This window comes from Prunus persica, chromosome G1, assembly GCF_000346465.2.
Source record: "Prunus persica cultivar Lovell chromosome G1, Prunus_persica_NCBIv2, whole genome shotgun sequence".
Lineage (NCBI taxonomy): Eukaryota > Viridiplantae > Streptophyta > Magnoliopsida > Rosales > Rosaceae > Prunus > Prunus persica.
Genome location: NC_034009.1, coordinates 35827673 through 35855522, shown reverse-complemented (window position 1 = coordinate 35855522; position 27850 = coordinate 35827673). Strand labels below are relative to the sequence as shown.

At 38.6% G+C, this 27850-nt stretch overlaps 5 protein-coding genes and 1 pseudogene across 6 annotated transcripts; 2 read left to right on the top strand and 4 right to left on the bottom strand.

Annotated features, from left to right (window-relative positions):
- LOC18790989 (cytochrome P450 711A1) lies at positions 235–3210 on the top strand. Of its 2 annotated transcripts, none has more exons than XM_007224988.2 (5): positions 235–519; positions 1215–1367; positions 1469–2261; positions 2361–2456; positions 2562–3210. In XM_007224988.2, exons 1-5 carry the CDS (start codon positions 290–292, stop codon positions 2898–2900), a joined length of 1611 nt encoding a protein of 536 aa, XP_007225050.2. In that variant the 5' UTR covers positions 235–289; the 3' UTR covers positions 2901–3210. The 2 variants fall into 2 exon arrangements, with proteins under 2 accessions (XP_007225050.2, XP_020417338.1); XM_020561749.1 differs by lacking the exon at positions 235–519 and adding an exon at positions 535–869.
- LOC18788894 (cytochrome P450 711A1) lies at positions 7046–10249 on the top strand. The gene is made up of 5 exons (XM_007224519.2): positions 7046–7841; positions 8120–8272; positions 8374–9172; positions 9359–9454; positions 9568–10249. Exons 1-5 carry the CDS (start codon positions 7618–7620, stop codon positions 9895–9897), a joined length of 1602 nt encoding a protein of 533 aa, XP_007224581.1. The 5' UTR covers positions 7046–7617; the 3' UTR covers positions 9898–10249.
- On the bottom strand, positions 10689–13121 carry LOC18793548 (protein IQ-DOMAIN 1). The gene is made up of 5 exons (XM_020559136.1): positions 12837–13121; positions 12501–12746; positions 11934–12161; positions 11712–11825; positions 10689–11615 (listed from the first exon to the last, which is right to left on the bottom strand). Exons 1-5 carry the CDS (start codon positions 12900–12902, stop codon positions 10926–10928), a joined length of 1344 nt encoding a protein of 447 aa, XP_020414725.1. The 5' UTR covers positions 12903–13121; the 3' UTR covers positions 10689–10925.
- On the bottom strand, positions 14558–17240 carry LOC18792530 (IQ domain-containing protein IQM1). The gene is made up of 8 exons (XM_020559129.1): positions 16605–17240; positions 16384–16498; positions 16217–16282; positions 16041–16129; positions 15836–15923; positions 15457–15687; positions 15247–15348; positions 14558–15163 (listed from the first exon to the last, which is right to left on the bottom strand). Exons 1-8 carry the CDS (start codon positions 16994–16996, stop codon positions 14756–14758), a joined length of 1491 nt encoding a protein of 496 aa, XP_020414718.1. The 5' UTR covers positions 16997–17240; the 3' UTR covers positions 14558–14755.
- LOC18788984 lies at positions 19861–22724 on the bottom strand (annotated as a pseudogene).
- LOC18791253 (graves disease carrier protein) lies at positions 23410–27751 on the bottom strand. The gene is made up of 7 exons (XM_007222431.2): positions 25774–27751; positions 25462–25544; positions 25159–25366; positions 24721–24853; positions 24265–24449; positions 23812–23940; positions 23410–23722 (listed from the first exon to the last, which is right to left on the bottom strand). Exons 1-7 carry the CDS (start codon positions 25966–25968, stop codon positions 23633–23635), a joined length of 1023 nt encoding a protein of 340 aa, XP_007222493.1. The 5' UTR covers positions 25969–27751; the 3' UTR covers positions 23410–23632.

Sequence of the window (27850 nt, the reverse complement as noted above, 5' to 3'; positions counted from 1 at the left end):
AGTTGGTTTGAATATATATGGATGACAATTGAAAAGGACCAAATTGAAATGCGTGGGTTTTTTTTATAAAAAAATTTACATGGCGACAAGAACCATATATACATGGCGACGATGCATGAAGATGCTTTTGGTGAGTAGTGAGAGCCCCAAATATTCCATCAACAGCCTATTAAACCAAGTCGAGCTCTGGTCTTCTGGGAAGCACGCTTCTATAGTAATAGATTGAAGGAGAGAGAGAGAGAGAGAGAGAGAGAGAGAGAGAGAGAGAGAGAGAGAGAGCCTTGAGAAAATGATAAGCATGGAGCTGTTTACCAATGTGTCACTGGTATCAGCACCAACCATCTTCACGGTGTTGGCGATGTTGGTTGGAGTTTTGGGCTACTTGTATGGGCCCTACTGGGGGGTCAGAAAGGTACCCGGACCACCAGTTATCCCCTTGGTAGGGCACCTTCCCTTAATGGCCAAGTATGGTCCTGATCTGTTCCAAATTCTTGCCAAACAGTATGGCCCTATTTTCAGGTGATGTACCTATTTATCCATTTTACATTTGCAACCATCTTCTTTTATTATGTTTTCTAGTTGTAGGCTTGCCTATTTCATTACCCCCTCTCTTTATGTATCTCCATGTCTGATAGGTGATAAGAGGAGGGAGATACAGGGAGCGGGGCAGTGAAACGGGAATGGAGATGTTTTTTTGTTTTTTTTTTCCTAAGGTAGATGATGCAAATTTGCCTGTTTTTCTTTTGACTTTTCTCAAAGAAATTTGACAAGGAGGGTGAAAGGCCTGGTCTTGCCCAACTAATTAACACACACAACTGATGCTAACGGGTCTAACCCAGTATAAAAAGGTCTTGACTTATAGACCAGAGGTATGAGGTTCGAACCTCCTGACATAAGTTGTATGTGTATGTGAGAAATACCCCCTTATAGTTTAGACTATTGCTTGTACTAATTTTTTTTATAAAAAAAATCCCACTTTTTCCCCTTGCCACTTGGCTTCAAAGCAAAATCTTTGCCCCTAGAGGGTTTTTCTTTTCAAATTCATGGTCTCAAGGGATCAAGTGCTATTCATTATTTGGTCTACACTGTTTCTCTGGATTATCTATCTGCATGGTTGCTAGATGTGGAGGCTGTTAGCATTTTAGTCATGCCACTTGAATATGTATATGCTAATTTGATTATTTTGATTGTACATATATGATCCTGGCAAGCAGGTTTCATATGGGTAGACAACCACTAGTAATTGTAGCAGATGCAGAGCTCTGTAGAGAAGTTGGCATCAAGAAATTCAAAGACATTCCAAACAGAAGCATGCCATCTCCCATACAAGCTTGCCCTCTTCATCAGAAGGGTCTCTTTTTCACCAGGTATATATTTGTGTTTCTATAATATATGTATCTGATTCTGTATATATATACATTTTTATTTATTTGACTGATCATCCGAATTGAATTTGAGCCTCCTGCAGGGATGCAAGATGGTCGACGATGCGAAACACTCTAGTATCATTGTATCAGCCGTCACACTTGGCTAGCCTTGTGCCCACAATGCAGTCCTTTGTTGAAACTGCAACTCGAAACATTGACCCCTCCAAAGAAGAAGAAGATATTACCTTTTCCAAAATTTCCCTCGCATTGGCCACTGATACAATAGCACAAGCTGCCTTCGGTGTCAACTTTGGCCTTTCTAAACCACAATCCACCAGTGATTCAGTCAACAAGATTGACGGCGGCCGGCAAGACAAGAATGATGCAGTCTCAAAGTTTACCGACCAATACGTATATTCCGTAGCGCAGGTTAAGATGGACTTGACAGGTTCCTTATCAATCATACTTGGTCTACTTTTCCCCATCCTCCAGGAGCCGTTTAGGCAGATCTTGAAGCGAATTCCGGGCACTATGGACTGGAAAATTGAACGTACTAATGACAACCTGAGCGGCCGCCTTGATGAGATTGTTGAGAAGAGAATGAAAGACAGTGACCGAGGTTCGAAGGACTTCTTGTCGCTCATACTGAATGCAAGGGAGTCAGAGAAGGTTTCGAAGAAGGTGTTCACACCAGACTACATTAGTGCACTTACTTACGAGCATCTCGTTGCCGGGTCAGCCACCACAGCATTTACGTTGTCTACGACTGTCTACTTGATTTCTCAATACCCGGAAGTTGAAAAGAAGTTGCTTGAAGAGCTGGATGCATTTGGACCAGCTGATCAGATGCCAACAGCTCATGATCTGCAAAACAAGTTTCCTTATGTTGATCAGGTAAAGCTTCTGAATCTTGAATCAATTCACTTGCTCTTATTTTGCTTGTAACACCACCACCTATCAGCTATCAGCTATCAATCCACTTGAATAACGCAGGTTATTAAGGAGTCAATGAGGCTTTATCCGGTTTCGCCATTAATTGCAAGAGAAACATCTAGTGAAGTAGAAATCGGAGGTTATGTTCTACCGAAGGTATTGTTTTGTTCCATTAATTCTTAATTCTACCAGAGGTATTGTTTTGGTTCTTGTGTGGATTATTGATTGGGGTTTTGTAACGTTGTATTTGAGGAGGAGCAGGGGACTTGGGTGTGGTTTGGAGTGGGAGTGATAGCAAAAGATCCAAAAAACTTCCCAGAGCCGAACAAGTTCAAGCCAGAGAGGTTTGATCCAAACTGCAAAGAAGAGAAAGAAAGGCATCCTTATGCATTTTTACCCTTCGGAATCGGGCCTCGGGCATGCCTTGGTCAGAAATTTGCCCTGCAAGAGATAAAGCTGGCACTGATTCATTTATACCGCAAGTACGTGTTCCGGCACTCCCCTAACATGGAGAAACCTCTCGAATTTGAGTTCGGCATTATTCTGGATTTCAAGAATGGTGTCAAGCTTAGAGCCCTGAAACGAACTCAAAAGTTTTGAGTCATACAACATTACTTATATACAGCAGCACCCTCATCATTCCTCGTGAGTCGAATCGTACGTGTTGTTAATAGTAATAAAATTGTGGCGTCTTTGTTGTGTTTTCTTTCTGCGGTTGTTGATTTGTTTTTCCTTTGTGCTGCTGGCCTTAGGCTGCCGCCTTTGTTTCGAAATCAAAGTCTTTTCCTAACTCGTCATCGTCATGCTTAACAAGACAACGGAATATTGGTTATCTGGAATTTTACGTAAACATCTTCACTGTTATTTTTTCCAAGTCCATCATTCATAACGTTTGAAGCAAAATTTTAGCTTGAAGAATTATGCTCATTTCCTCTCTCTCCTCTCCTCTGTAGCCAAATTTGTAAACTAAGCACCAGGAGTCTTTTATATCATGGGCTAGGCCTAGGTGGGTAGTTTTCTCTTTTGGGCTTCACAGCCACCCTGGGCTGGGCTCCAAAGCAACCCAAAATAACACAAGAAACCTACACAGCACTAAACCTTGTCCCAACCAAAAACAGAAAATAAAGAAAATACAAATGAGTTTAAGCAGTCCTGATCTCATGGACTATTGGGGTTTAAGAGATTTGTGGTCACTCACCGTTGGATATAAATTCAACGGTTCACTCACTCTTGCACTCATTTTAAAAAACTTTTTTCAACCATTGGATTAAATTCAACGGTAGGTGACCCCAATCTCTTGGACTCCTGTGGTCTAAGAAATCGGGACTGTGAGTTTAAGCAAGTAAACATATATATATATATATATAATAGTCAAAGGTAAACGGAGTGTCACTAATTAGTCTTCAGATCCTCTGTCCATGTTTTTGTCGTCGGCTAGGTGGGGTGGCTGCCCAGACTGGATGGGTGTGGTGCTGGGAAGAGAGGGGGTCGCTATTGGCGGGTGGGTTTCTGACAGAATTTGGTAGGTGAGAGTTTTGTGGCTGTTGGGTCTCTTTTGATTTTCTTCAATTATTAGTTTGTATTATTTTAATTTTAGAGTGCTGCTAAACGAATCCTAAAATTAACTGAGTACACCATACTACAAAAGTATATATTAAATTACTGATTATTACTGATTTACCCTAATATAAAATGACCAAAAATGATATATGGAATTGTGAAACAAATATAATTTTAATAAGTACACCCTACTAACCACATTCAACCTTAATTAAGAGATTACTTGATTCCCATCTTTGTGATCTGCGAGTGCAGCTAGGGACAACGAAAGAAAGAGGCTGAAGTTGATTTTTGGCCGTAGACTTTGGCCAACAAAACAAAGCCACCGCTTCGAGGTAGGAGACTCATTACTAGCAAACAATAAAAAGATTAATATTTCTCAAAATCAATCCTTTCGTCTCTCTCTTTCTATGTTCATAGTGGATACCAAAAGTACACCTTAGAGCACTAGCTTTGGGGGGAAAAGTCTTGTTATTCGTGCACGTCCACCTCAATGTGGGGCTTAGAACAAGCCATTAGAAAACAGTTTTGGAAGGACACAAATAAATTGGCCTCTTATTAGTACATTGCAGAGATATTATTCCAGTTTTATGTAGCATATATCAAAATAAAAGCAACATGATACGATCTTGAATCCCAACAAAATGTGTATTGGCATTCTTATCCGGAGAGCTTTTTCAAATATTTTTCCTGTATTTAGAGGTAACAAACAATAATAGGTGGGGAGCAAACCAAAGATGATATGCCTGAAATTTCACTTGTTCTTATTCACTTTACACCAGTAAATTCACATACAACATACAAGTTATTGGTTTCCAACTACGAATAGTCCATCTAGAGAGGTTGGGAAAGTTGAGAACAAATAAATTTCAAAGTAGCATAGTAGTATATAACTGAAACATGCATAAAAAATCACTATTAATGAAAGAGGTGGTGATTGCAAGAACTTGAAATTGCAAAAAAAGTGTCAACAATTTTAGTAGAAGCATAAATCCATATGAAAAGTCAAAGATTTATAAACACTATTAAAAAAATAAAGCTGAAAATCAACTATAAAATAATGCTACAAGTATTAAGGTGTACCAGAGATATTTTTGATAGTTCAATAGGGTGTACTTAATTAATTTTATATTTTAATTAAAATATTAGAATATACTCAATTAATTTTAAGATTCGTTTAACAACACTCTAATTTTATTACAATGTAACAATGTTATGTTACCAGAGCAGGTGTAAAAAAAAAATAAAGTGGGGGACACACAAAAACATGAACAGAATATGAACACCACTAACTAGCTCCATTCAGTAAATTGACATGAATATCAACGTCATGATTTCATCACTCATCATTTATGTAACGACAACGGAGAATGACATACGAATTAAAAAAAGTAGAGGGGTTGAAGATGCTTTGAGTTCCTGTTTGCTGTTTGTTTGGTTGTGGCATCGGCCTTGTATCCTGCTTTCTGCTTTGTTCCAGTCAAAGTCTTTGACAAGAAAACTCAAGCATCTTCAGTGTAATGTTTTTGAAATCGATCAGAAATTACCAGTGGTGATATATATATATATATATATATATAATTAATTACTAGAGGTGATTGATAGATGCTTCTAGTGGAAGAAAGCCATGATCGATCTCATTGGCAGTAAGTGGTGAGAGTATCATACCACAACCGAACCCCAAGTATTTGCCCAAAAGCATTAGTTTTCACGTGTAGCGCCCAACGTCACACTCCATGTGTTTGCCTTTTGGTTTGAGTGACCTCAGTCGTGAAGAGACAGGTTGAGACTCCACATTGATCATACAAGAAAAGTCTTTGTTTCAATGATTTAAAGGATCTTAGACTTTGAACGCATTTCCCAACAAAAAAAAAGACTTTGAACGCATTTCCAATTTATGTTAGATTGATGCTCACGTTCCAATTATAAGTGGGAAGCAATTTTGAATTCCATGATCACAAATGTCCAGTTGATTGTACATGATTGGTTAGGGGTTGGCGCTGTTTCTCTAGCATAATTCCAAACTCTTTGATAAAATAGAAGAATTCCTTATTCCTGATTGGTTAGTAACTAGGTTGGGGAATCAAACCGGAAAACCGATCAAATCAGCCCAACTGAACCGATTTGTTTGTTTTTATTTTTTGTGAAACAATAGGATTCATTGATAAACATGGCGCATACTTAGAAAACATACATGAACAACACAATCCGAAATGGAGGTTCTTGCAATACATAAACTCTAGAGAACATACATGAACAAATAGGCACAAACATTGCAAGACAGGGGGAGAGATGCCCGATTTATTAGCCGAAGGGGTGGTTTCATGGGAAATCCCCTGGAAGCAAAGAGGTTTTCAGATATGGTATGTGTTTTGATTTGGCTTTTTTTTTTAAAATTTTTAAAGTTTTAAAATTTCGGTGAAATTCTATGCAAACATCTCTATTGTAATGTCTTCGAAATTAATCATGAATCGAAGCCAAAGTTTCAATTATGGGTTAATTTAATTGATCATAGCTAGTGATCTGTAACATCCAAGAGAGAAAAGCTAGTTGTTGATACCATGTTGACCTCACCTACCCATCATCACTAGAAAAACTTACTTGTAAAGGGGATGCAATGACATGTGGAAAAGTTATTTCACGTGTCATTATGTTATTGGTTGAGGATAGCGAAAAGTACTGTCTCCATTGCATGAAAGTCTTTTATAGTGATCACATCCCTTGAGTAATCCCATACTCTCCCACATGAATAATTCTAACAAACAAGGGAGACCCATGCCTTCCTCTATCCATATGAGCAAGAGTTCACCTCCAAGCACAAGGACCGGCTGCCATGGCTCAAAAACTCTTAAAATATCTCTAAAGCTCTCCCAAAAGCTCTGTCTTTCTCTTCTACTAAGACTTGAAGCCTCTTTCATGTACAATGTAAAGTGTCTATATTCAAAGACAAATAAAAAGCTATAAAATTATTAAAAATATAGTGGATGTAACCCAATTATGATGAACCACTCAATGCACTTGTATTATATATGTGTGTGATTATGCCTTTGGTCTAATTTCACCCGTTAACACTAGTCATCAAATCAATGATTGATCTCATTGGAAATAAGTAGAAATAAGAGATATTCAAATCCATAATCATAAACCAACTCGCATTAAATAACACACATTTTCAATAACAGAGAACAACAAGCTGTTGATCTTCTCGAGCAAAATGAACTCAATCAAGTTGGTCGATCATATTACACCAAGTCCTCCCCTTTCACCTTAGTTTCATGGAGTTCTTATCCAACCGGGCTTGGCATGCAAAGTGGTTTGGAGAAGTTGACTGAAGATTGCTCAGAGCCAGAACTACTTTACGATTAGAGAAAGCCCCAGACCTCTTGAGAAACTGCAACTCATCCATGGACTGCCTTTGAATTCTCTGAGACTGGTAACTGCTTGCTTTCTGCTTTGCCTTAGTTCACTCAGTCAGGTTCATGTAACTTGGTACCCTGCAGTTACTGCTGTCATCTGTTCTATCCGAAGCCAATCCGGTGTTCCCTGAAACCAATCTATGAAGACAAATGAGTTTTAGTGAAAGAAGAAAGAAAAAAAACAACCTATTTACGGCTCATCAAGATTGGATTTAGTGAGTAGTGGGACCCCCAAGTATTCCATTGTTAGCCTATTATTAAACCAAACATCGGAGCAGTGACGAATCAGAATTTAGAGTCCTATTGAAATAGACCTGGAGAAATTGATAGGTAGCACGGAAATGGAACTGTTAATGCTTTCCGATGTTTGTCTGGTGTCAACCATCTTTACTTTGTTGGCAATGCTAGCAGGAGTAGTTTTGGGCTACTTTTATAAGCCCTACTGGGGGGTGAGAAGGGTACCAGGCCCACCAGCTATCCCTCTGATAGGGCACATTCCCTTGCTGGCAAAGCATGGTCCGGATGTATTCTCAGTTCTTGCCAAACAGTATGGCCCTATTTTCAGGTTAGTAACTTTTAGTAAGTATATGTATAATGCTAGATGTGAAAGAGAAACTTAGCAACTGTTTTGATGGCTACAGAGCTTGATGTGGACTGTAGATTGTGCAAAAGTTACTCTTTTGCCTTTTCATTATTATTATTATTTTGAATCTCCTTCTTTAATTATGGTTGGAACGGGGTGCTACATTTCAGTCATAGAACTTTAATTTTGAAGAATATATTAAGGTTAGTCGTCCGCACGTAACTCATCACTTAAGTTTTTGGTTTTGCATATCCTGGCAGGTTTCATATGGGCAGACAGCCACTAATAATTGTAGCAGATGCAGAGCTTTGTAGAGAAGTTGGAATTAAGAAATTCAAAGACATCAAAAACAGAAGCATTCCGTCTCCCCTCGCCGCTTCCCCTCTTCATCAGAAGGGTCTGTTTTTAACCAGGTATTTATTGTGTTTCGTCATTATTGTAAAGGAGTGTAGAATATATGAGTTAAAGTTGTTAAGTTCATTGACTGATCTGGTGGAATTTGAGCATCATGCAGGGATGCGAGGTGGTGGACGATGCGAAACACGATCTTATCTGTGTATCAGCCATCACACCTAGCCAGCCTTGTGCCCACCATGCAGTCATACATTGAATCTGCAACTCAAAAACTTGATGACTGCTCCAAAGAAGAAGAAGAAGTTACCTTTTCCAACATCTCCCTCAGATTGGCCACTGATGTGATAGGACAAGCTGCCTTTGGTGTCAACTTTGGCCTTTCTAAACCACAATCCATCACTGATTCAATCAACAAGCAGATTGGTGGCCAAGACATTAACATTGATGAAGTCTCAGACTTTATAAACCAACACATATATTCCACAACACAGCTTAAGCTGGACTTTTCTGGTTCCTTATCAATCATACTGGGACTACTTGTTCCCATACTCCAGGCGCCATTTTGGCAGATTTTGAAGAGAATCCCTGGCACTATGGACAGGAAAATTGAACGTAACAACCAGAAATTGACTAGCCGGCTTGATCAGATTGTTGAAAAGAGAATGAAAGACAGTGGCGGCCGAGGTTCAAAGAATTTCTTGTCGCTCATACTGAATGCAAGAGAGTCAGAGACAGTTTCAAAGAATTTCTTCACCCCAGACTACATCAGTGCACTTACTTATGAGCATCTCCTTGCTGGGTCGGCCACCACATCATTTACATTGTCTTCTGTTGTTTACTTGGTTGCTGCCCACCCAGAAGTTGAGAAAAAGTTGCTGGCAGAGATTGATGGATTTGGTCCACCTGCTCAGATGCCAACTGCTCATGATCTTCAACACAAATTTCCTTATATGGATCAGGCAAGTCTTCTGAACGTAAAATGTTGACATTTTTTTTAGAAACTCTGAAACTGCATGGGCAAACCAATTACCTCTATTTGTTTGCCCTTACTTACTTTGGAAACCATATTTTCCCATGTAAGGGAAGAAGACCTATCTGCAATGGAGTTTGATTTATTTATTGGTTGTTTGAAATTTTGCATGCAGGTTATCAAAGAGGCAATGAGGTTTTACATGGTTTCCCCATTAGTTGCGAGAGAAACATCTAGACAAGTCGAAATAGGAGGTTATCTTCTACCGAAGGTATTTTTCTACTGACACAAATTAAGAACATTTCTATGTACAAATACTTTTCCTCTGTGGACTGGAAATGGTTTTGTGTACCTTATGGGATTATTTATTTTTTTGTTGAGCAGGGGACATGGGTGTGGTTAGCGCTTGGAGTTTTAGCAAAAGATCCAAAGAACTTCCCAGAGCCACACAAGTTTAAGCCAGAGAGGTTTGATCCAAGCTGCAAAGAAGAAAAACAAAGGCATCCTTATGCTTTTATACCCTTTGGCCTTGGACCTCGATCATGCATTGGTCAGAAATTTTCCCTGCAAGAAATAAAGCTCTCGCTGATTCATTTATACCGGAAATATGTATTCCGGCACACTCCCAATATGGAGATACCTCTGGAACTTGAGTTTGGCATTGTTCTAAAGTTCAAGTATGGTATCAAGCTTAGAGTCATAAAGCGCACATGATGCCATGCAAGGATATTTCTTCTTTGCTTGCCTCATATGAGTCTTTGCTTTACCACCTTCAATTGTTCCCTTGCTATCACTGAAAAATTAAGGAGAAAAGAAAGGAAGAGAGAAGATTTAGGCTGTAAGAAAGAATTCCCTTGATATTCTGTGTACAGTGGTATTCATATATACAGCTTATCTATAATGAAAGATCTCGAATAAATTTCATGACAAAAAGGATGGAGACAATGATGAGTGTAGGTGAGTGATGCTTCAGTACTACTACTAGTAGCCATTTTCTCCTATTCTTCTGGACCCTAGCTGAGGTGTCATTCTATTGTGATTTGTTCTTTGCATATGTGTATTTGTATGCTCCAGTGTGCTACTTTGGTCATTTCATTCATTGCTCTGTTTATCAATCACACCACAACCACCCAGAGGCCCCCCCCCTCCTGCATTTTCATTTTTGGCACTTAAAGGGAAAGCAAATAAATTTTAGAGTTTGAGGTACCTCAGCTTCTTTTAAGAGATCAGCCTCCACAGTTTGACCCTGTGTGGACATTCGCAACCGACGAGCTCTTACACGGGCCTGAACTCCAACGAGAGCTTGCATGCGGGTTTCAGATTACAAAAGCATGCTATGGAAGTTGTCTGTCCTTAGGTTTGATCGAAGTTGTTGAGTCTGATTAGCCAAATTTTAGAATCGATTTCAAGTTAATACTTAATTTGAAGCCAAATTTGCAGTGATGGGTTAATTTAATTGATCATAGTTACTGATCAAATCAATGATTGATCTCATTGGAAATAAGTAGGAATAAGAGAGATTCAATTCCATAATCATAAACGAACTATTTTACAAATGAAGCCTCAAATCAAGGACTCAAATTTTCCTGGTACAGAAACACTATTCTAGCAGGATCTCGCATTAAATTACACACATTCTCAATAACAGGGAACAGGGAACAGGGAACAACAAGCTGTTGATCTTCTCAAGCAAAACGAACTTAATCAAGCTGGTCGATCATATTACACCAAGTCCTTCCCTTTCACCTTAGTTTCATGGAGTTCTTATCCAACCGGCTTGGCATACAAAGTGGTTTGGAGAAGTTGACTGAAGATGGCTCAGAACCAGCACTACTTTTAGAATCCCCATTAGAGAAAGCCCCAGACCTCTTGAGAAACTGAAACTCATCCATGGACTGCCTTTGAATTCTCTGAGATTGGTAACTGCTTGCTTTCTGCTTTGCCTTAGTTGACTCAGTCAGGTTCATGTAACTTGGTACCCTACAGTTGCTGCTGTCATCTGTTCTATCCGAAGCCAATCCGGTGTTCCCTGAAACCGGTGTTGTGGATGTGCAGAGTGAAGATGAAGCAGAGCTCTCATCATACCGAAATTCTGAACTTGGGCTCGAAGACGAGCGGGTACCTTGCCCAATGTGGGGAGGCTTTGCAGAAACCCTAGTGGTGACATTGTTCCTTCTGACTTTGACTGAGCATGGTTCTGAAGATTTTGAATGTCTGCTCACAAAAGGGTCTGCACAATTCTTTGGAGGTGGTGTGATCTCAGAGGGGTCATTTTGGGACTGTTCCATCAGCCTAGTCTCCCATGGCTTGGCTGACATCCAACGCTCTAACCAACTCCATCCCCAGCTATTCTTGTCAAATTCATTATTCTTATTGAGAGAGTACACTGAGGACCTGGTGCGAGAATTTGAATCTGGGGTTGATTTCCATTGCTGAGAAGACAAAAAGAAGAAACTCAATTTTCTTTTTCTTATACCAGTCATGTGAAAAATAAGTACTCGATTTAAGAGACTTTTATATTTTATTACCTTCTGAGCAAGAGCGTAAGCAATTGCTCTCTCCCTCTTGAAGGCCCCCTCTTGCCTCATTTGTATCTTTGCTTTAACATCTTCTATTGTTCCCTTGCTATCGCACCATCCTTCCTGCATTTCCATTTTTCACTTGTTAAAGGGTGAACCGAAAGCCAACGCTAAAGATTTCTTCCCTGACATTTTAGATGAAAGCTCAAAACTTTAAGAGTTTGAGGGTACCTCAGCTTCTTTAAGCAGATCCGCTTGGGTGCGCCGTTCATTGATCATGTTCTGCACAGCTTGGCCCTCTGTGGACATTCGCACCCGACGAGCTCTTACACGGGCCTGAACTCGAACAAGAGCTTGCATGCACCTCAGTGTTACAGCAGCCTGCTTCCTCACTTGTCGACCCCGAACCAGAGCCTGAAGCCTCACTATTCCTTTCAAGGCCTTCAAAGCCCTTCTTGCCTGCATAGCAGTTTAATCAGAAAAAAGCTTCAAACTTTCGTCAACAGCAGCCAAATCATTAACATTAAGCTCAATGCGCAATTGGGTGTTTTATCAAACAGGTGTGGATGCCCCTTAAAACTTAACAGAACAAAAGTACACTAAATGTAACAAACCAAGTTATGCATCGAGGGTTTGAGAACTTTCTTACATCAACAAGTAGGTTGCTAAAAAAACCAGACATTAAGATCTATGGCCACCTATGGGTTTTAGATTTCAAAAGCATGCTGCCAATACAGTTATGCACATACATCGACCCATGAAACAAAAATGAAAGAGAAAAAAAGAAGCTATTTTTACCAAGAAGCCTCTGAAAGCAGTTTGGATCCGGATAGCAGCCCATTCTTGCCTCACAACCCTGAAATCTTTAGGAGGAGCTCGAACCACTGTGGCCACTGCAGCATTATATGCATCAGTCCCCCTTGGTGAATCTGAGCCCTCAGAAGCTGCTCTGTGATTTCCTTTGAAACCCTTCCATGAAGACCCGAAATCCCCTGAAGAATTCCTCCATAGCTTCCACTTCTTGCTCTTTCCACTCACCTTGTCCTGCAAAATTAAACCCAGAAAAAAAAAAAAAATTAGACTAACATAGTTGAAAAAAGTTCAACTTGTAACTACTGTGAAGATTTGCTTTACATGGTCGTCTTTGTCTGGTTTTTTGAGGCCTATAAAAGCTTTGACCCATTTTCCTGAAGCACCCATTTGTGTAAAAATAACAACCTTCTGCTTGAGCAGACCAAGCAAAAACAGCCGCTTGATTCTGTATGAAACTTGCACAGTTATTACAAAGTTCAAAGCTTTTGCAGAAAACAGAGTTCGAAGAAAGCGAGGGACGTGGGGTGTTGCTTTGTTTTGTGGGATTAGTGGGTGTGGGTTGTGTTTGCGCTGTTTTTGGTCTAAGGACAAAATAGAGCCGTTCGATGTTTGAAATTCAAATAACAAGGGACAAATGTGCGAAGTAAAAAAGGCGCTCGATTCTTTGAAGATGTGCAGGTCCTTGCCCCTTCGTTGGAGAGGAAATTACGAAATTGCACCCCACTAGGGCCACTACTTTTTTTGGGGAAAAATGATCGAACGCCACGACGGCAAGAGCCCGTTTTGTCAGTACATTAAAAGTTACGAAAAGGGCCAAAAAAGAAACCGACAAAAGATCTCCTGGATTGGATTGAATTGGACAGTACTTTTCCATTGCACTCAAAGATTATTTATTGTGTTTTTAAAATTTCTCATCTGGTGGGGACCACCTCACGCCAATGGAAATGAGCCACGTGGGTGTGCGCCTACATTGTGCTGAATTATTCATCAAATAGAACCCAAAAAGCATCCAGCAAAGTACTAAACAAGACTTGCACTGATGGCTCTCAAATGAATCTGATGTCTGCCCAAAAAAAAAAAAAATTGAATCTGATGTTGTTTCAAAATATAATGTTGGGGAAGGGAAGTGTCAAATTGACACGCGACATGGCTACATTTTGGATGCATTTGGAAACTATCTAAAAATTGATCATTTGAAATGACTTCAAAGTTTGAAAATATACAATGACATATGGACGGACAGGGTTCAAAGTTTGACAATACACAACGTTTTATAAATAGAGTCGTTTTACCATTGGGTGTGCGTGTTTCGCTAATCTATGCAGGGAGAAAATCTTATCTATATTAAAATAACCATTATCGTACAATTTTGAGCTGATCATTTATTGTCATGTATTTTAACTTTTCGACTTCACAACGCAGTTTTCTAACATAACAATGGCATCGTTAATGACAATAAAAAGAACCTAAGAGCCAGAGATGTTTAATAGACTAATTATTATTACTGCTCTGCTCAACTGTTTTATGAATGCGCAGAAGTCTGAAGACTGATGGGGGGAGGGAGCATTCGTGAAAAAGAAGCATTTGTTTGGAGAAAAGTGCAGATTTTTGTTATTAGATTATTTCGATTTCGAGGTTACCAAATACCAACCAGACCATTTATGTTTTTCTTTTGTCAGTCGTTGACATCGAGGTTCAACAATCTTGTCTCTCTGACTCTGCTTCCTTTCCTACCAAGATTTCAAAATTCCAATTTCGTTTCCAGTTCTATCATTAAATTAATCGACTTTCAGAAAAAGGACTTTTCTTTCCTGTTATATTCTAAAGAAATTTTACATTGGATTCCTTCTTTTCTGCTTTTCTATTTAGTTTAGTTTTCTGTTTGGTTGGTAAGTAAATTCCTTCTTTTATCTGTTTTGGAATGAATTCACTGATTCATTTATGATCATCTACTACCCAATGCTTTGTCTTTTACCATGCAAGTAATGCTAGCACTTCTACTGTCATTCAATGATGGCTTGCTTGCAGTATAAAACTCAGAGAAAGTGAACTGAGAGAACTGTTTTCACATCATTCATAACGCAGTGAATTCAAAGAGCATTTTTACAACTTACAAATAAAAAATAAAAAATAAAGAATAAACAAATTTGGTCCTTTAGGCTCTTGAGCATTTTACCCCTTCAAAGCCAAAAGAAGAAAGAAAAAGTACCATATTTATAGTTGTTGAGAAGGCCAGATGTCTAATTGGCAGTGGGAACAGGTACCCTTGGGCTAGGAAGACCCATGTAGGCAAGCCTAGGAGAGACACGGATTTTTGGGCTTGGTCTAGGTGAAGGGATTGGAGCACAACTTCCATGGTGGCCCAGTGAGACCTTTGGTGAAAGGTTGACTTGTTCAAGTGCCATAAATTGTAGGTTTGCTGGATAGTCCCTTACGCAGCCAATACGTGGACCAAGCCCACTGGTCCACTTGCAAGACAAAGGCCTAGACAGGTCAAAAGCCGGTGCTTCTGCATTGGACCCCATGCTCCCCTCATGTTGGTGTTTGATTGGATTTGGGTCATTGGTTATAGACCCATTCAACTCTGTCTTAGACATATCATCATAAGGAGCTTTGTAGGATGCTTTGTCATCATCTGTTGCACACATCTGTAAACAAAAAAAGAAAAAGAATTAGCTATTTTGATCTCCTTGTGCACAGAATTAGCTTAATGTAATTAATTTCTAATTACCTTGACATTGGTTAGGTCTACATGGTGCTCCTCCAAAAAGCTGATGAATTCCTTGAAATTGTCCTCAGTTGGGAGATAGTGGCCACTGTAAGGCCATATAGCCTGAAGAAGCAAAAGATAATTAAGCAGATTTAATTAGCTTAAATATTTAATTACAAAATAAATATTTTAAAAAAACACCAGTATGCATGATATGTAATTATAGTGTACCTCAAGAACACCATTGTGGGCAACCAATCTTCCAGCTGCTGTTGTAGCCCCTCCAGATAGAAAACTTGAGTGCTGGAAAGAGCCTTTTCTTTTCTGCCCAACATATAAAGCTCTTGATGTGCTCAGCACAAAAATCCACTTTGACCCTTCTACTGTTTCAACAGGCATCCCAGATGGCTTGTGGACCAGCCTTCCATTCTCCACAATCACTTCATATGCATCCCTCTCTTTCTGCAACATCAGTAAATGCTTTAATTTATAATTATGTGTGCGGATGCGTGCAATTTCACGTGATCGTATTCCAATATCATACTAAACAATAATTAAAGATAATGGTCGTATTCCAGTATCATACTAAACTATAATTAAAGGGAGTTACCGGTCCAAGATATTTGATGCACTGACGTTGTAAAACAGTTCTCGGGCACTTCTTGAGGTTTGTGTCTTTACCATCACCAACATCCAACCTGAAGTTCCAAGTAAAAAGTTAATATGATATTATTGTTACTGATAGATAGCAGAAGAATGAGCCAAGATAATAAGATCTTATATAAAAAACTGTAGCAAGTCTCTGAATTATTTACCAGTAGAAGAAAGGTTGGATGCTCCTGCAATCAGACCAGACATCATGGTAGAATTGCAAATTGTGTCCATACCGATGGCGTGGATCAATCTGTTCAAAAAAGATAAATTTTTTAGCAATGATTAATCATGGTACTTATGCGACAAAAATGCGTGAATTACAAGTTCATAAACTCACAGCTTCAAGCCAGTGCTGCAGAGCAAGTTTCTGAGCCTTCTCATCCTTGCACAAACCCTTCCCTACCTACAAACACAAATTAAGTTTTTCTCTTTGCTGTTAATTTGGAATTAATTATCCATAAAACACATCTCATCAGTAATATAATTTTCATATTATCAAAGCACCTTGGCAGCCCTTGTCCTAGCCCGTGCCCACCGTGACTCGGCGCTCTCATGTTTCTCAGTGCTGTAAAAGGACACAGAGCTTCGTTTCAGAGCTGCAAAGTCTAAGGCCTGCCACCTACAGAAATTGAACACACACAAGAAACAAAGGATTAATTGAACGCCAAGCAAGCAAGCAACAAAAGGGTAACAAAATCTGACATAGTTTTGAGGTACAAACAAACCATAGTTCCTCAACCACAACAGCACAATCTGCAAGGTTACGCCTGGTCCTGTAACTCTTGTACACTTTCTGCAGCCTGGTTGCTGCAGCATCAAGCTCACTAACTGGCTTTGGAGAAAAATATACCATTGGTTCAGGAAGCACAATTGTAGGTTTTTTTATCTGCAACTTTTCACAATTTCTTCCAACCGAAGAGGTTGAACCAGATTTCTCAAATGTTCGATCAGATGCTTCAAGTTTTGGTTCTGTGAATTCCCAATTTTTGAAGCTTATTGACCTTTGCACACTCATTTTATCAGACCCAATAGACCTGTTTTGAGTCTCTGATTCTTCCCTACATGTTCCCAAGTCTACCTCCCCTTGTTTTCTTTCAAAGCTAATGGACCTCACCATGAGTGTTTCTCTGATTCTCTCAAGTCAACCAATTGCTCTATAAGTCGTGAGAGTTTGAAGACTCTGAAAGTGTACAAAATTACACATATTGGCTGACTAGTTCCTCTCTTTATATACACTATCACAAGTGGCTGTAGGTGTTTGAAAAATCAAACATGGAGGTTCAAGGAAGTTAAAGAGAAAGATTGAAGAAGTTTACTGGCCGCGCTTTTAGACTGGAAGAAACTGCAAACTTTCTGACCAGATTGTTAGGCCTTTTTTGGGTTGTTAGAACTTAAACTCGTGGAGCTTGACTTGTCGATTTTTGTATTCTTTCTTAAATCAATTTATTTTTGTCGGCAGAGCTCAGTAATAATATTAACAATTGTGGGTTAGCATAATCTACATAAACTTATATGACATTTGCATCGGAGCTAGGGTGAGCATCAATTCGACCGAACCGATTAAACCGACTTATTCAATCTGTAATTACCGGTTTGTGTTAATCTATGACAGAAACTAGAGGCTGCTTAATTAAGTTTATCTTGCTTTTCTATTTTGTTTCGTTGGGGGAAATTTTTTGTTGTAAAATTTAGACTGCATGGTCAACATCCCCAATGCTAGCTTAATGTACATAAACTATGGTTAGTTCGATCCACAGGAACAAAACAAGGCCCTCCAAATTTCCATCTACTAGCTTTCTGCCAAAAAAAGAAAAAAAGCAAAAAAAAATTCTATTTACAAGCTCTACTTGAAGCCTTTTTAAGGCATTAATTGATCAACTTGCAAGACCAACAATTAAAATCAGCCTGTTTGGCATGAAGGTGTCATCTCTGTCCACCACACAAGTTTACAGAAAGAAAAAGGAAAAGACTTGGATTAGCTCGCCCTCTGCTGAATAGCCCGGATATGAATTTTGTGCCGTTTCTTTTGCAGTCAACCTCCAGCCTTTACAAAAGTAGCTTGTGCCGTAACTTTAATTTTTGTGTACATCTGTGTGGAATACTCTCTACACTACAAAAGAGGAGGGTTTCTCAAACACACATTATTAAGGTGTTATGAAATTCGAACTTAAATTAAGGGCTTTTTTCTACTCAGCTAGATCCTATTGATGAAAATATACTTATCATTAGTACACAATATGGTTGTTGGCACGCCTTGCTCTTGTGGTCCATGAGAAGAGAGTCTTGAATATATCCGTCAGTACAAAATTGGACCCATGACAAAGAGTCCTGAAAGCTTAGTGACAACAAACGCCTTAATTACCCCGCATGCAAGCAAGGACAGATTATACAAGAGGGGTTAATTCATCTTTGCAAGCCCAAAATCCATCATTGAAGGTAAATATGTTGATCCTTGCAAATTGTCCATAAATAGTTTGATGGAATGCTCCAGAGGGCGTAGCACACCAACACAACAAGCAGGTGCATGCTGCTTGTGTGCAGTGCTTCCTTTGTTTTTGTTTTCCTTTTACTTTCATTTGTTTTTATATTACTCAATTTACTTACGTTTACAATGTAAATAAGGAAGTACCCCCCATTTAGATTCAAATAAAAATACTAGAAAATCAAATTCCCACCAAATCAAAATATGAAAAATCGTTTTTGGTGCAAAATACGATTTAGGCTAAAAATGATGGTTCATTAAGTAAATATATACTTCATACTAAAATCCCATAAAATCAAGTTTTCTTATTTGATGTGTAAGGAATAAAAGCTGCCTAAAATTATCTTGAGAAAATGATTATTCCGAAAAACCATTTTTCATACTTAGCTAATATTTTTATATAAAATAATTTTTCATGTATGATATGAATACATGAAGGGACATAAGGCCAATCTAAGTAAAAAAAACCTTAGATGTTCAGTCCACAAGGAGTTTTACAAGAATAACCTAACTCTTACGTATTGAAAAAATATTTTCTTGAATAAGCTCCCCTTAAGACAGTACTCTTAAAGGTCCAAAGTTTAAGAGCTAAAGCCCAAAAGAAATGCAAATAAAGTCCAAAATCAAAATGACGACGGACCTCAAAATGACGCAAATGCCCTAAAATGAGCCGGATTGCGCTAATATATGCCAGCTCTTACGTCGAATAGGACGAGACGCCTTGGGAGGCATAGAGGATTGTACTAATTTTTAGGTTTATTATCACATTCTTAGAGATATTTCTTGTTTGTTGCAGTGTGTATCTATTTTTTGAAGTTGATGAAGTTCTCTTTGATAATGAACACGAGTATTTTGTATGGTTTTATCTACTAACTATGAATTAGAATATTATCGTTTCATTTTAATGTGTAAATTTTGTATATAATTTTTTAAAACTTTTTTCACATTGATCCCCGAAATAAAAATTTATGAATTCACCACTAAGGCAAGTGATTGGCAATGGCATGACACCACACCAGAGATAGATATTTGCTTGAAACAAACTGAGATATTCAGGAAACATAAATGCATGATATTCTTAACTTAAAGGTGTGACACAAAAACACGCATTTTTCAACCGATGTAGTCCTGGCCTGGTCATGGATTATAGATTAGTTGGTTGACTGGATGGGACAATGATAAGAATTCCCTTTAACAAAAGGCAAAATGGCCTTGTCCTCAGTGGAAGGAAGGAGACAAGCCTTGTCCGTGTAGCTGTCCAGTGTAGAAAATGCAGAGAGGTTGAAAACCATGCACATAATTGCAGTTGCAGATGCATGGGGAAGTGAAGAATTAAATAACAAGGGAAAATGACGAATTTGTGATGGTTTGCTTTTGTGCTCAGATATGATTAATTCTATACTTATCCTATTTTATTTTATTTTTCAACTAAAAAGGTATACAATATGATCCTTGTAAAGTTTTTTGTGAGACAAAAGTAGAAAAATAAAAAGAAAGGATGAAAAGACCGACGTGCTTTAAAGAATCTACAACATAATTCCAAATGCATAAAGTCGTGCACAAAAAGGGTGTTTCAGCAATTGGCTAGGAATACATGGATTAGACTAATTAGTCAAGGTAGGGTATCCGTCCCATAGTAGCTAAGTTCAAACCTCATTCCCATTTAGAATATCCATCTCGTCAGCAAAAAAACGAAAAAGGGTCTTGGGGGTGGGATCACCAGGTATCCCTTGGGCTAGGGAGTCCCGTTATAGGCAAGCCTAGGTATGAGCCTGACTATTGGGCCTGGTCGTGGTGAAGGGATTGGATTTGGACTACTACTTCCATGGCAGCCCGGTTTGACCTTTGGCGACAAGTTGACTTGTTCCAGTGTTCGCAATCCTAGCCCTGCAGCCCTGCTGGGTAGTCCCTCACACACTCAATACGTGGACCACTTGCAAGACAAACGCTTGGACAAGTCATATACAGGGGCTTCTCTATTGGTTGCATTGGATGTGGACCCCATACTCTCATGTTGATGATCAGTTGGATTAATGAATGATTCTTTGTCATCATCTATTGGACACATCTGCTGTAAAAATTGGAAGGGTAAAAAATGTGTGCACAGTAAATAATGAACTGAATTTAAATACTATTTACCTTGACATTGGTGAGGTCTACTTGTTGCTCCTCCAAGAAGCTAATGAGTTTCTTGAAATTGTGTATGGTTGGGAGATAGTGACCATTGGATGGCCATATGGCCTGCAATGCATAACCAACAACAAAAAGGAGATTTAGCTCAAAATTATTTGAACTGCAAAACAATTAAAAAATCAATAGTATTTCAGAAATATAATGTACCTCAAGAACCCCATTGTAGGCAACCAATCTTCCAGCTGCACTTGCAGCCCCTCCAGATAGAAAACTTGAGTGCTGGAAAACACCTTTTATTTCCTGCCCAACATACAAAGCCCTTGATGCGCTTAGCACAAAAATCCACTTAGACCCAAGTTCAACTGTGTGAACAAGCTTCCCAGTTTGCCTGTGCACAAGCTTTCCATTCTCCACAATCACTTGATATGACTCCCTCTCTTTCTGCAACAGAAAATGAGAAAACATGAGGCCTACTTACTTTGATTAATTAGTTTGTTAAGTATGATTAATTAGGGGAGTAAGTGTCCTTACTGGTCCAAGATATTTGATGCACTGAAGGTTTAGAACACTTCTTGGGCAATCCTTGAGGTTTACGTCTTTACCATCACCAACATCCAACCTTAAGTTCCAGGGGAGGAAAAGAGGTTAGTGATGTTATTAGTGGTAATAGAAGAAATAAAAAGCTAATTAATCTTATATAAAACTGTCTAATCATGGAAGAAGGTTTTTCCTCAGGCACACAAACTTACACTCACCAGTAGAAGAAAGGTTGGATAGTCGTGCATTCAGACCAGACATCATAATAGAGTTGCAAATTGAGTCCGAACCGATGGCGTGGATCAATCTGAGAAAAGATTGAGCAATGAATTTCAACTTAAATTGAATGCATGAACTGCTTTTAGAATGTTTGTTTTTTTGCCTATATAGCTTTGGATTGATCTGTAGGCTTGTGTTTACAGCAAAATGAACTTTTACCTTCAGCCTTTGGATGAAAAACTAACAAAAGCAAAAAGATCAAGAAAGACAGCTAAACAGAATTGGGACTAGAAATTTAGAAGTGCAAAGTAACAGTCATAGACTCACAGCTTCAAGAAGGTACTGTGAAGCTAGCATCTGAGCCTTCTCATCCTTGCACCAACCCTTCCCTAACTACAGACGCAAAAAACTTTTGCTGTTAATTAATTTGGATTGTATTTGGAATTCCATAAAACACATCTTAATTAGCAATCTGATTCATGTAATATCACAAAAGTACCTTGGCAGCCCTTGTCCTAGCCCGTTCCCACCGTGACACAGCAGTTTCATGTTCCTCAATGTTGAAGAAGGACACTGAGCTTCGTTCCAGAGCTGCAAAGACTATGGCCTTCTCCCTAAAACAATTAAGTGAACAAATACAAAGAAATTAGAGAAGGGTTAATTGTACACCAAGCAACAAAAGAGTAACAAAAGTCTGGCATAGTTTTAAGGTACAAACCATAGTTCCTCAACCACAACAGCACAATCTGCAAGGTTACGCCTAGTCCTGTAACCCTTATACACTCTCTGAAGTTCAGTTGCTGCAGCTTCGAGCTCACTAACCGGTCTTGGAGAAAACAATGGGGTTGGTTCAGGAAGCGAAACAGCGGGTGTCTTTTTCGACAGTGTTTCACGATTTGTACCCATTGAAGAGGTTGAATCTGAATTTTCAAATGTATGATCAGATGCTTCAAGTTTTGGTTCTGTGGATACCCAAAATTTGAAGCTTATTCAACCTTTCTATATTCATTTTCTCAGTTCTGACCCATCAAGCATCATGAACACTTGAAGAATGCTCAAGATTAAGATCTATCTTATTCTTACATGCAAATTAATTAATCCAAGGAACCAATATCATGAAACACACTTAAATTAACAACATTTACAACTACATTAAATGAGGTAATTAGATGTTAATTAATGTAGTATAAAAAGAATATGCTCAAGATCAAGCTTTATATCTTACATGCAAATGCAAAAAACCAGAAGACCTTCAGAAGCCCTCCTTCCTCTTGCTCTCTCTTTATCTGTCAAGTGAACTAATTTAAGATTGAAGACAAGACAGTGTGTACACAATCACACATATCTAAAGACTAGTGCCTCTCCTTATATACACTAGCAGAACACTGGCGGCATAGTTTTTATTTATTTTTTATATAAATAAATCCTATTTTGATCAAGGCTACATACATTTGCTTGAAAAATCAAAGTTGGTCGTGGGGAGCTTCAAGGAAAGTTAAAGAGAAGGAATGAAGAAGCAACTAGTTTGACTCGTGTCTTATGAAGTCTTTCTTAAATCAATTCAATCTTGTGGGTATTAATCTACACAAAAATATTATGCCCATTTGCATTTGAGTGACAATAGTATAGTATTATACTAGTCTACACAAAAATAATTTAATTACTTTTTTTTGTCCTTTTTATCAAGGCTACATACATTTGCTTGAAAAATCAAAGTTGGTCCCACAGAGCTTCTAGGAAGTTAAAGAGAGATTAAAGGTGGGGTTGTATGATTGATAGCATCGCTGATATTCTATAGCTCTTTTTTCTTTTTTCCTTTTTTATATTTATAATACAAGTGATATTGGAGACAGGGAGAATCGAACCTAATACCTCAGTTGCTTTGATAAATACTCTTAATTTATTTCTATATTTTTTGTTTGTTGGCAGAGTTCAGCAATAATCTACATAAATTTATATGCCCATTTGCATTAGGGTAACAATAGTAAAGTTCTTAACAACTATTAATATCACAGAACTTGAAAGCGGCCTCCAATTTCTGTGATATTATTTTCAAAAAAATATCACAAAAATTGGTGGTTGCTTTTAAGTTCTCTCTTGTTATTTGTTCAGTGGGGAAGGTTTTGTGGTAAATTTAGACTGCATGGCCAACATCCCAATAATGGAGGAGTCACTTTCCAGAATTCATTATAGTTTGAATAATTGATTGTCAAGGGACCATTTGCACAAGAAATACATCATTGTTAAAGGGAGTAGCGTACGCAGAAATTTCTTGTAAATTGTGATTGAGTGAGATACAATATTTGTATTAGCATCAGATGCTATCGCTTTGATGGGAGTTTGTATGTTTACACAATCTGAATCTCTGATTATGGAGGGCAGTCATTGACTGGACTTCTGATGGGGCGGAACGTGGAGCCAAGCCTTCATCGTGTCGTATGCAGTGAAACCGATTGCCACAGAGGGAACGATCTGAGAACAGCGGTAAAATTCTCTCAGTAGCAAGAAAAACAAGCCCCAAAAACTCTAAATCCGTATAGCCATAGAGAATAAGAAATCACCTTGATATAGTTAATGCTTAGGCCCGAAAACAACTTTTTCCATCCTTGATTACGAACAATATATGTAAGACCCTCCAATGTGTTCTTGTACCTAACACCACCTTGACCTGAAGGCTGCAGATTCTCAACCTGTAATATCCCACAACTAAAGTGAAAATCCAAACTACAATTCCAAAGTATCAAGTTCATATTACAGTAAGCACCAAATTTTTTTTATAAACATTATCCTAATCTTCCACTTGTTTCAAGCCAAAACCGAAGCTTGACTCATTTCCTGCGTTCCTTTTCATTCCATTCCTTCAAAACTCCCTAACTATTTCTCACCTAAAGTGTCATGTGCTTTTTATTTCAACAAATTTTTATTCCAAGGAAACATCTAACATTTTAAAGAGCAGAAAAGAGAGAACAGATTTAAACTTCTCAAAATTATAAGAAATATTGACGAAGCAATACCTGCATTTGCCTCCTAACAACATCCAAAGGGTATGTGAGAGTTTGCCCAAATAACCCGGCCAAAGCTCCACAGGAAAGGCGTGTCACAATGGACTTTTCATACTCTTCAGGAACACGCGTTTTAAGTTCCTCATATATGTAGAACTTTAAACCAGCATAAGGGAGGATTCCAGTGAGTGTTGGGCCTGATCAAGCAAAGGAAGCTCCAAATTAATATTACCTTGTCCATAATATGGCATCACATAAGGACAGAAGGCACTTCAAATCAGTACAAGTTTTAACAGAACAATCAGCTATGAGATACATGGGTTTTTGAAATACGAGCCTCAGTTAAAAACATAATGTTCTTTGCCAATGTTGCTTATCAATAAAATGAACATGGCAGTCTTTCAAGAACACAATGAATGTGGTGACAAAGGGTCTTGCCACATCAAAATTAGGCAAGCAAATACATACCTACACCTCGATAAAGCCCACGAAGGCCCCCCTCCCTGTAAACACTTGAAAGCACATCCCTTATGCCCTTATAAACAATTTGAGACTGGGCACCTTTCATGCCATAATTGAAGTTTCCTCTGGTATTAACAACCTGTAAAACCATATGATTGTTAAAATTCAACCCAAAAGAGATTAATGATGATCAATTAACTATTACAAAAATCAATTTCAAAGAAGAAAAGTGCCATCAAATCCCATATCAAATTCCTCTAAAGCTGGACACGGCTAATTGTCTCTTCATGCTGAACTATTATAGGATGGGCTTTCAGATAAGCAATTCAAAAGTTGATGACAGATTATGAAACTGTCAATATGAACTTCTTCACTCTGTATCCTACTTATAACTTTTGCATAAAAGATAGAGAAGTTCTAATAAAATAAAAACAAGACGCTGACCTGATAAGCAAGTTTGGTGCGAGCTAGGTCCAAGGGGTAAGTGCATAAAACTGCTGTCCCTCCGGCTGCTGCACCAGCTAATAGATCAATATGAGGCCCTGATCCTAAAGCAGAATAATTATTCAAGATCCAACACCTGTACTGCTCATACGTCATGTAATGCAAGGCTGCATAAGGAACAATTCGAACAACACTAGCTCCATTTCCTCTGAAACACAGACAAGAAGATCAAGAATAAATCTTTCAGCCACGGAAACAGAATGTTATAAAAAATATACAAAGTTAATTGCTCATGTCCCTTACTTGTAGAATCCTCGAACGCCTTCATGCTTAAATAACTTCTTCAAAGATTGACACACTCCGAGAGAACGGAACTCTGTTCTTGTCTATAAATTTCCATGCATACATGCAAATACAGACACAAAAAGAAACATTGAGAGAAAGAGCGAGCAGAGTGGGGAAAGCATATAACAAAAAGATAACAAGCATGAAAAAAATGAGAAAAGCAATATATCCAAGTGGAATCATTCAAGATGATAAAATTCCTAAAAAAACCATTCACCATCTACTGAAATAATTTGCATCAACAAACATGGAGCTCAAAAGATGCGTCACCTGCAAGAGTATTTTGGTCCGTTCCAGTGGTGCAACAGAAGTCTTAGCAAATCCTCCAGCAGCGCCTCCGGCAATCAACTCCCTAACATAAACAGGCATACTATCAATGTATGAGACATCTTGGCCGGTCGATTGTGAAGCATCAACCAAGTCTGCCACATTTGTTGACAAAGAAGACCTTTGTGTAGAACCCATCTCAAATTTCTCCAAACAAAAGCACCTACCGAAGCCAAAAACTTTGTAATTTCGACAAATTTATTTATTTATTTATTATCCTCCCTGCAGCTTGAAGAACTCCTTATCCCATCTATCTCTTGGAAAACAAAAAGAAAAGGCCTTTTGCTCAATTGGCAGGTAAATTGGCCTGAGAACACCCAGAAACGAGTCGGGTACGCTCACAAGCCGATCCTCCTCTTCAGTAATAATATGATACATTCAAAGATATACAGCCGACCGAGCACACCCACCACCAAATACTAAAAAAAATCCTTCAACTATAACAACCAATGCTTCCAAGGATCAATCACAAACCCATCAACACCCACGAATCCAAAAACTGAACCGATATTATCAAAGAATATCATAAATCATATATACCGACAAAGAAAATCAACCCCAGAGTCCAAAGAATCGAAACCCCTTAAACCAAAACAAACCCAGTAAATCAAATCTTCAATCGATGCCCAGTTGGCCACAGCCTTCGTTATGAAAGCAATCAAATTTATGGGCGGCTTTGAAATGGAAAATGGAGAAAGAGGAAGCGAAAACGGTATTGGAAACCTACCAGGAATTAAATGGATTGGGTCAGAGTAAAGGAGAGAAGAACAGGCACCTCAGTTTGTGTTTTAGCAAACATGTGATGTGATGTGATATTTTCCCGTAAGTGCCCGTTCTCCTCCTTTGGTAAGGAGAAAGAGGTTTCCTCGGACTCTCTCCGAATCCTCTTCGACAACTATTTCTCCTCTGTTTCTCTCTCTTTCTGTCCAACGCGCGTTAATTAATTTAAGGCCAAAAAGTAATGCACGTTGGACAACTTGTAGTTTGTTATTTTTATCATTTTGGTTTCTGTAGTTTTAATTTAATTTAATTTTTTTTGTGATTTTTAATTTAAGCAATTAAATGATAAATTCCAATTTTTGTCAAAATAAAATAATGTTAGTTGTCAAAGGGCATTTCGGTCCAAAAACAAAGGCTGGAAAAAAAAAGATAAAAAAAAATTACTAAAAGTTAAAAATTAAAAAATCAAAAGAAAAATAACAAAAATATCTCTACATCGCCCTCCTCCCAACCCTCCCCCTAGTCCGACTTAGCCAACAAAACCATCACCCTCGCCGCTCCCAACATGCCCACCCTCCTCTGTCGCCTCCTAATAGATGGCGTTGTCGTCTTCTCTGTCATGTCCCTTGTCTTCTTCATCGCTTGGCTCGCCTTCCAACCCCGCCTTCTTGAGTTATGGGTCGACTCCACCTCCGTCTTCACACTCAACGACACTCGTTTTGAGCTCTTCGCCACCTGGAACCTCACCCTTCTCGCCGCCGACCCTTATTACGACAACATCCATGCCTTACCCTATCCCGACCCACGATTACCGGCTCTCCAAAACTTCGTTGCCCCTTTTGTTTTGACCAAGAGGAACCAGACATGTATCGGGTTCAAGCTGCGACGGTGGGGGAATACGTCGACGATGACATGGCCAAGGGGTGGGGATCGTGGGTCGGGATAGGGGTGGGGAATGATGATAGGGAGCGGGTGGGGTTTGGGTAATTAGGGTTTTTTTTTTTTTGTTTCTTTTTATTTATTTTATTCTTGGTTTTTTTGTTTGTTTTGGTTACCTTTGTTTTTGGACTGAAATGCCCCTTAACAACTAACGACAGTTACTCTATTTTGACAGAAATTAGAATTTGTCCTTCAATTGCTTAAATTAAAAATTACAGGAACAAAATTGATCAAATTGAAACAATAAGGACCAAAATGATAAAATTGAAAAATTACAAAGAACAAAAACGACTTTTTGTCTAAATTTAATTATATTGAATGTAAAGGGACAAAATTGTGGGGACCCTAGCCACTACCATTT

Coding starts and splice junctions, on each gene's coding strand:
- LOC18792530 (XM_020559129.1), bottom strand. CDS start 16,996: ATGGTGAGGTCCATTAGCTTTGAAAGAAAACAAGGGGAGGTAGACTTG. Junction 16,283..16,383: donor CTAGGACAAGGGCTGCCAAG/GTGCTTTGATAA, acceptor TTGTGTTTGTAG/GTAGGGAAGGGTTTGTGCAA. Junction 15,164..15,246: donor TAGACCTAACCAATGTCAAG/GTAATTAGAAAT, acceptor TTTTGTTTACAG/ATGTGTGCAACAGATGATGA.
- LOC18788894 (XM_007224519.2), top strand. CDS start 7,618: ATGGAACTGTTAATGCTTTCCGATGTTTGTCTGGTGTCAACCATCTTT. Junction 9,173..9,358: donor AATTTCCTTATATGGATCAG/GCAAGTCTTCTG, acceptor TTTTGCATGCAG/GTTATCAAAGAGGCAATGAG. Junction 9,455..9,567: donor GAGGTTATCTTCTACCGAAG/GTATTTTTCTAC, acceptor TTTGTTGAGCAG/GGGACATGGGTGTGGTTAGC.
- LOC18790989 (XM_007224988.2), top strand. CDS start 290: ATGATAAGCATGGAGCTGTTTACCAATGTGTCACTGGTATCAGCACCA. Junction 1,368..1,468: donor AAGGGTCTCTTTTTCACCAG/GTATATATTTGT, acceptor AGCCTCCTGCAG/GGATGCAAGATGGTCGACGA. Junction 2,457..2,561: donor GAGGTTATGTTCTACCGAAG/GTATTGTTTTGT, acceptor GAGGAGGAGCAG/GGGACTTGGGTGTGGTTTGG.
- LOC18791253 (XM_007222431.2), bottom strand. CDS start 25,968: ATGGGTTCTACACAAAGGTCTTCTTTGTCAACAAATGTGGCAGACTTG. Junction 25,545..25,773: donor GGACCAAAATACTCTTGCAG/GTGACGCATCTT, acceptor GGAAATTTATAG/ACAAGAACAGAGTTCCGTTC. Junction 24,854..25,158: donor GCACCAAACTTGCTTATCAG/GTCAGCGTCTTG, acceptor ATGGTTTTACAG/GTTGTTAATACCAGAGGAAA.
- LOC18793548 (XM_020559136.1), bottom strand. CDS start 12,902: ATGGGTGCTTCAGGAAAATGGGTCAAAGCTTTTATAGGCCTCAAAAAA. Junction 12,747..12,836: donor AACCAGACAAAGACGACCAT/GTAAAGCAAATC, acceptor TTAATTTTGCAG/GACAAGGTGAGTGGAAAGAG. Junction 11,826..11,933: donor ATCTGCTTAAAGAAGCTGAG/GTACCCTCAAAC, acceptor ATGGAAATGCAG/GAAGGATGGTGCGATAGCAA.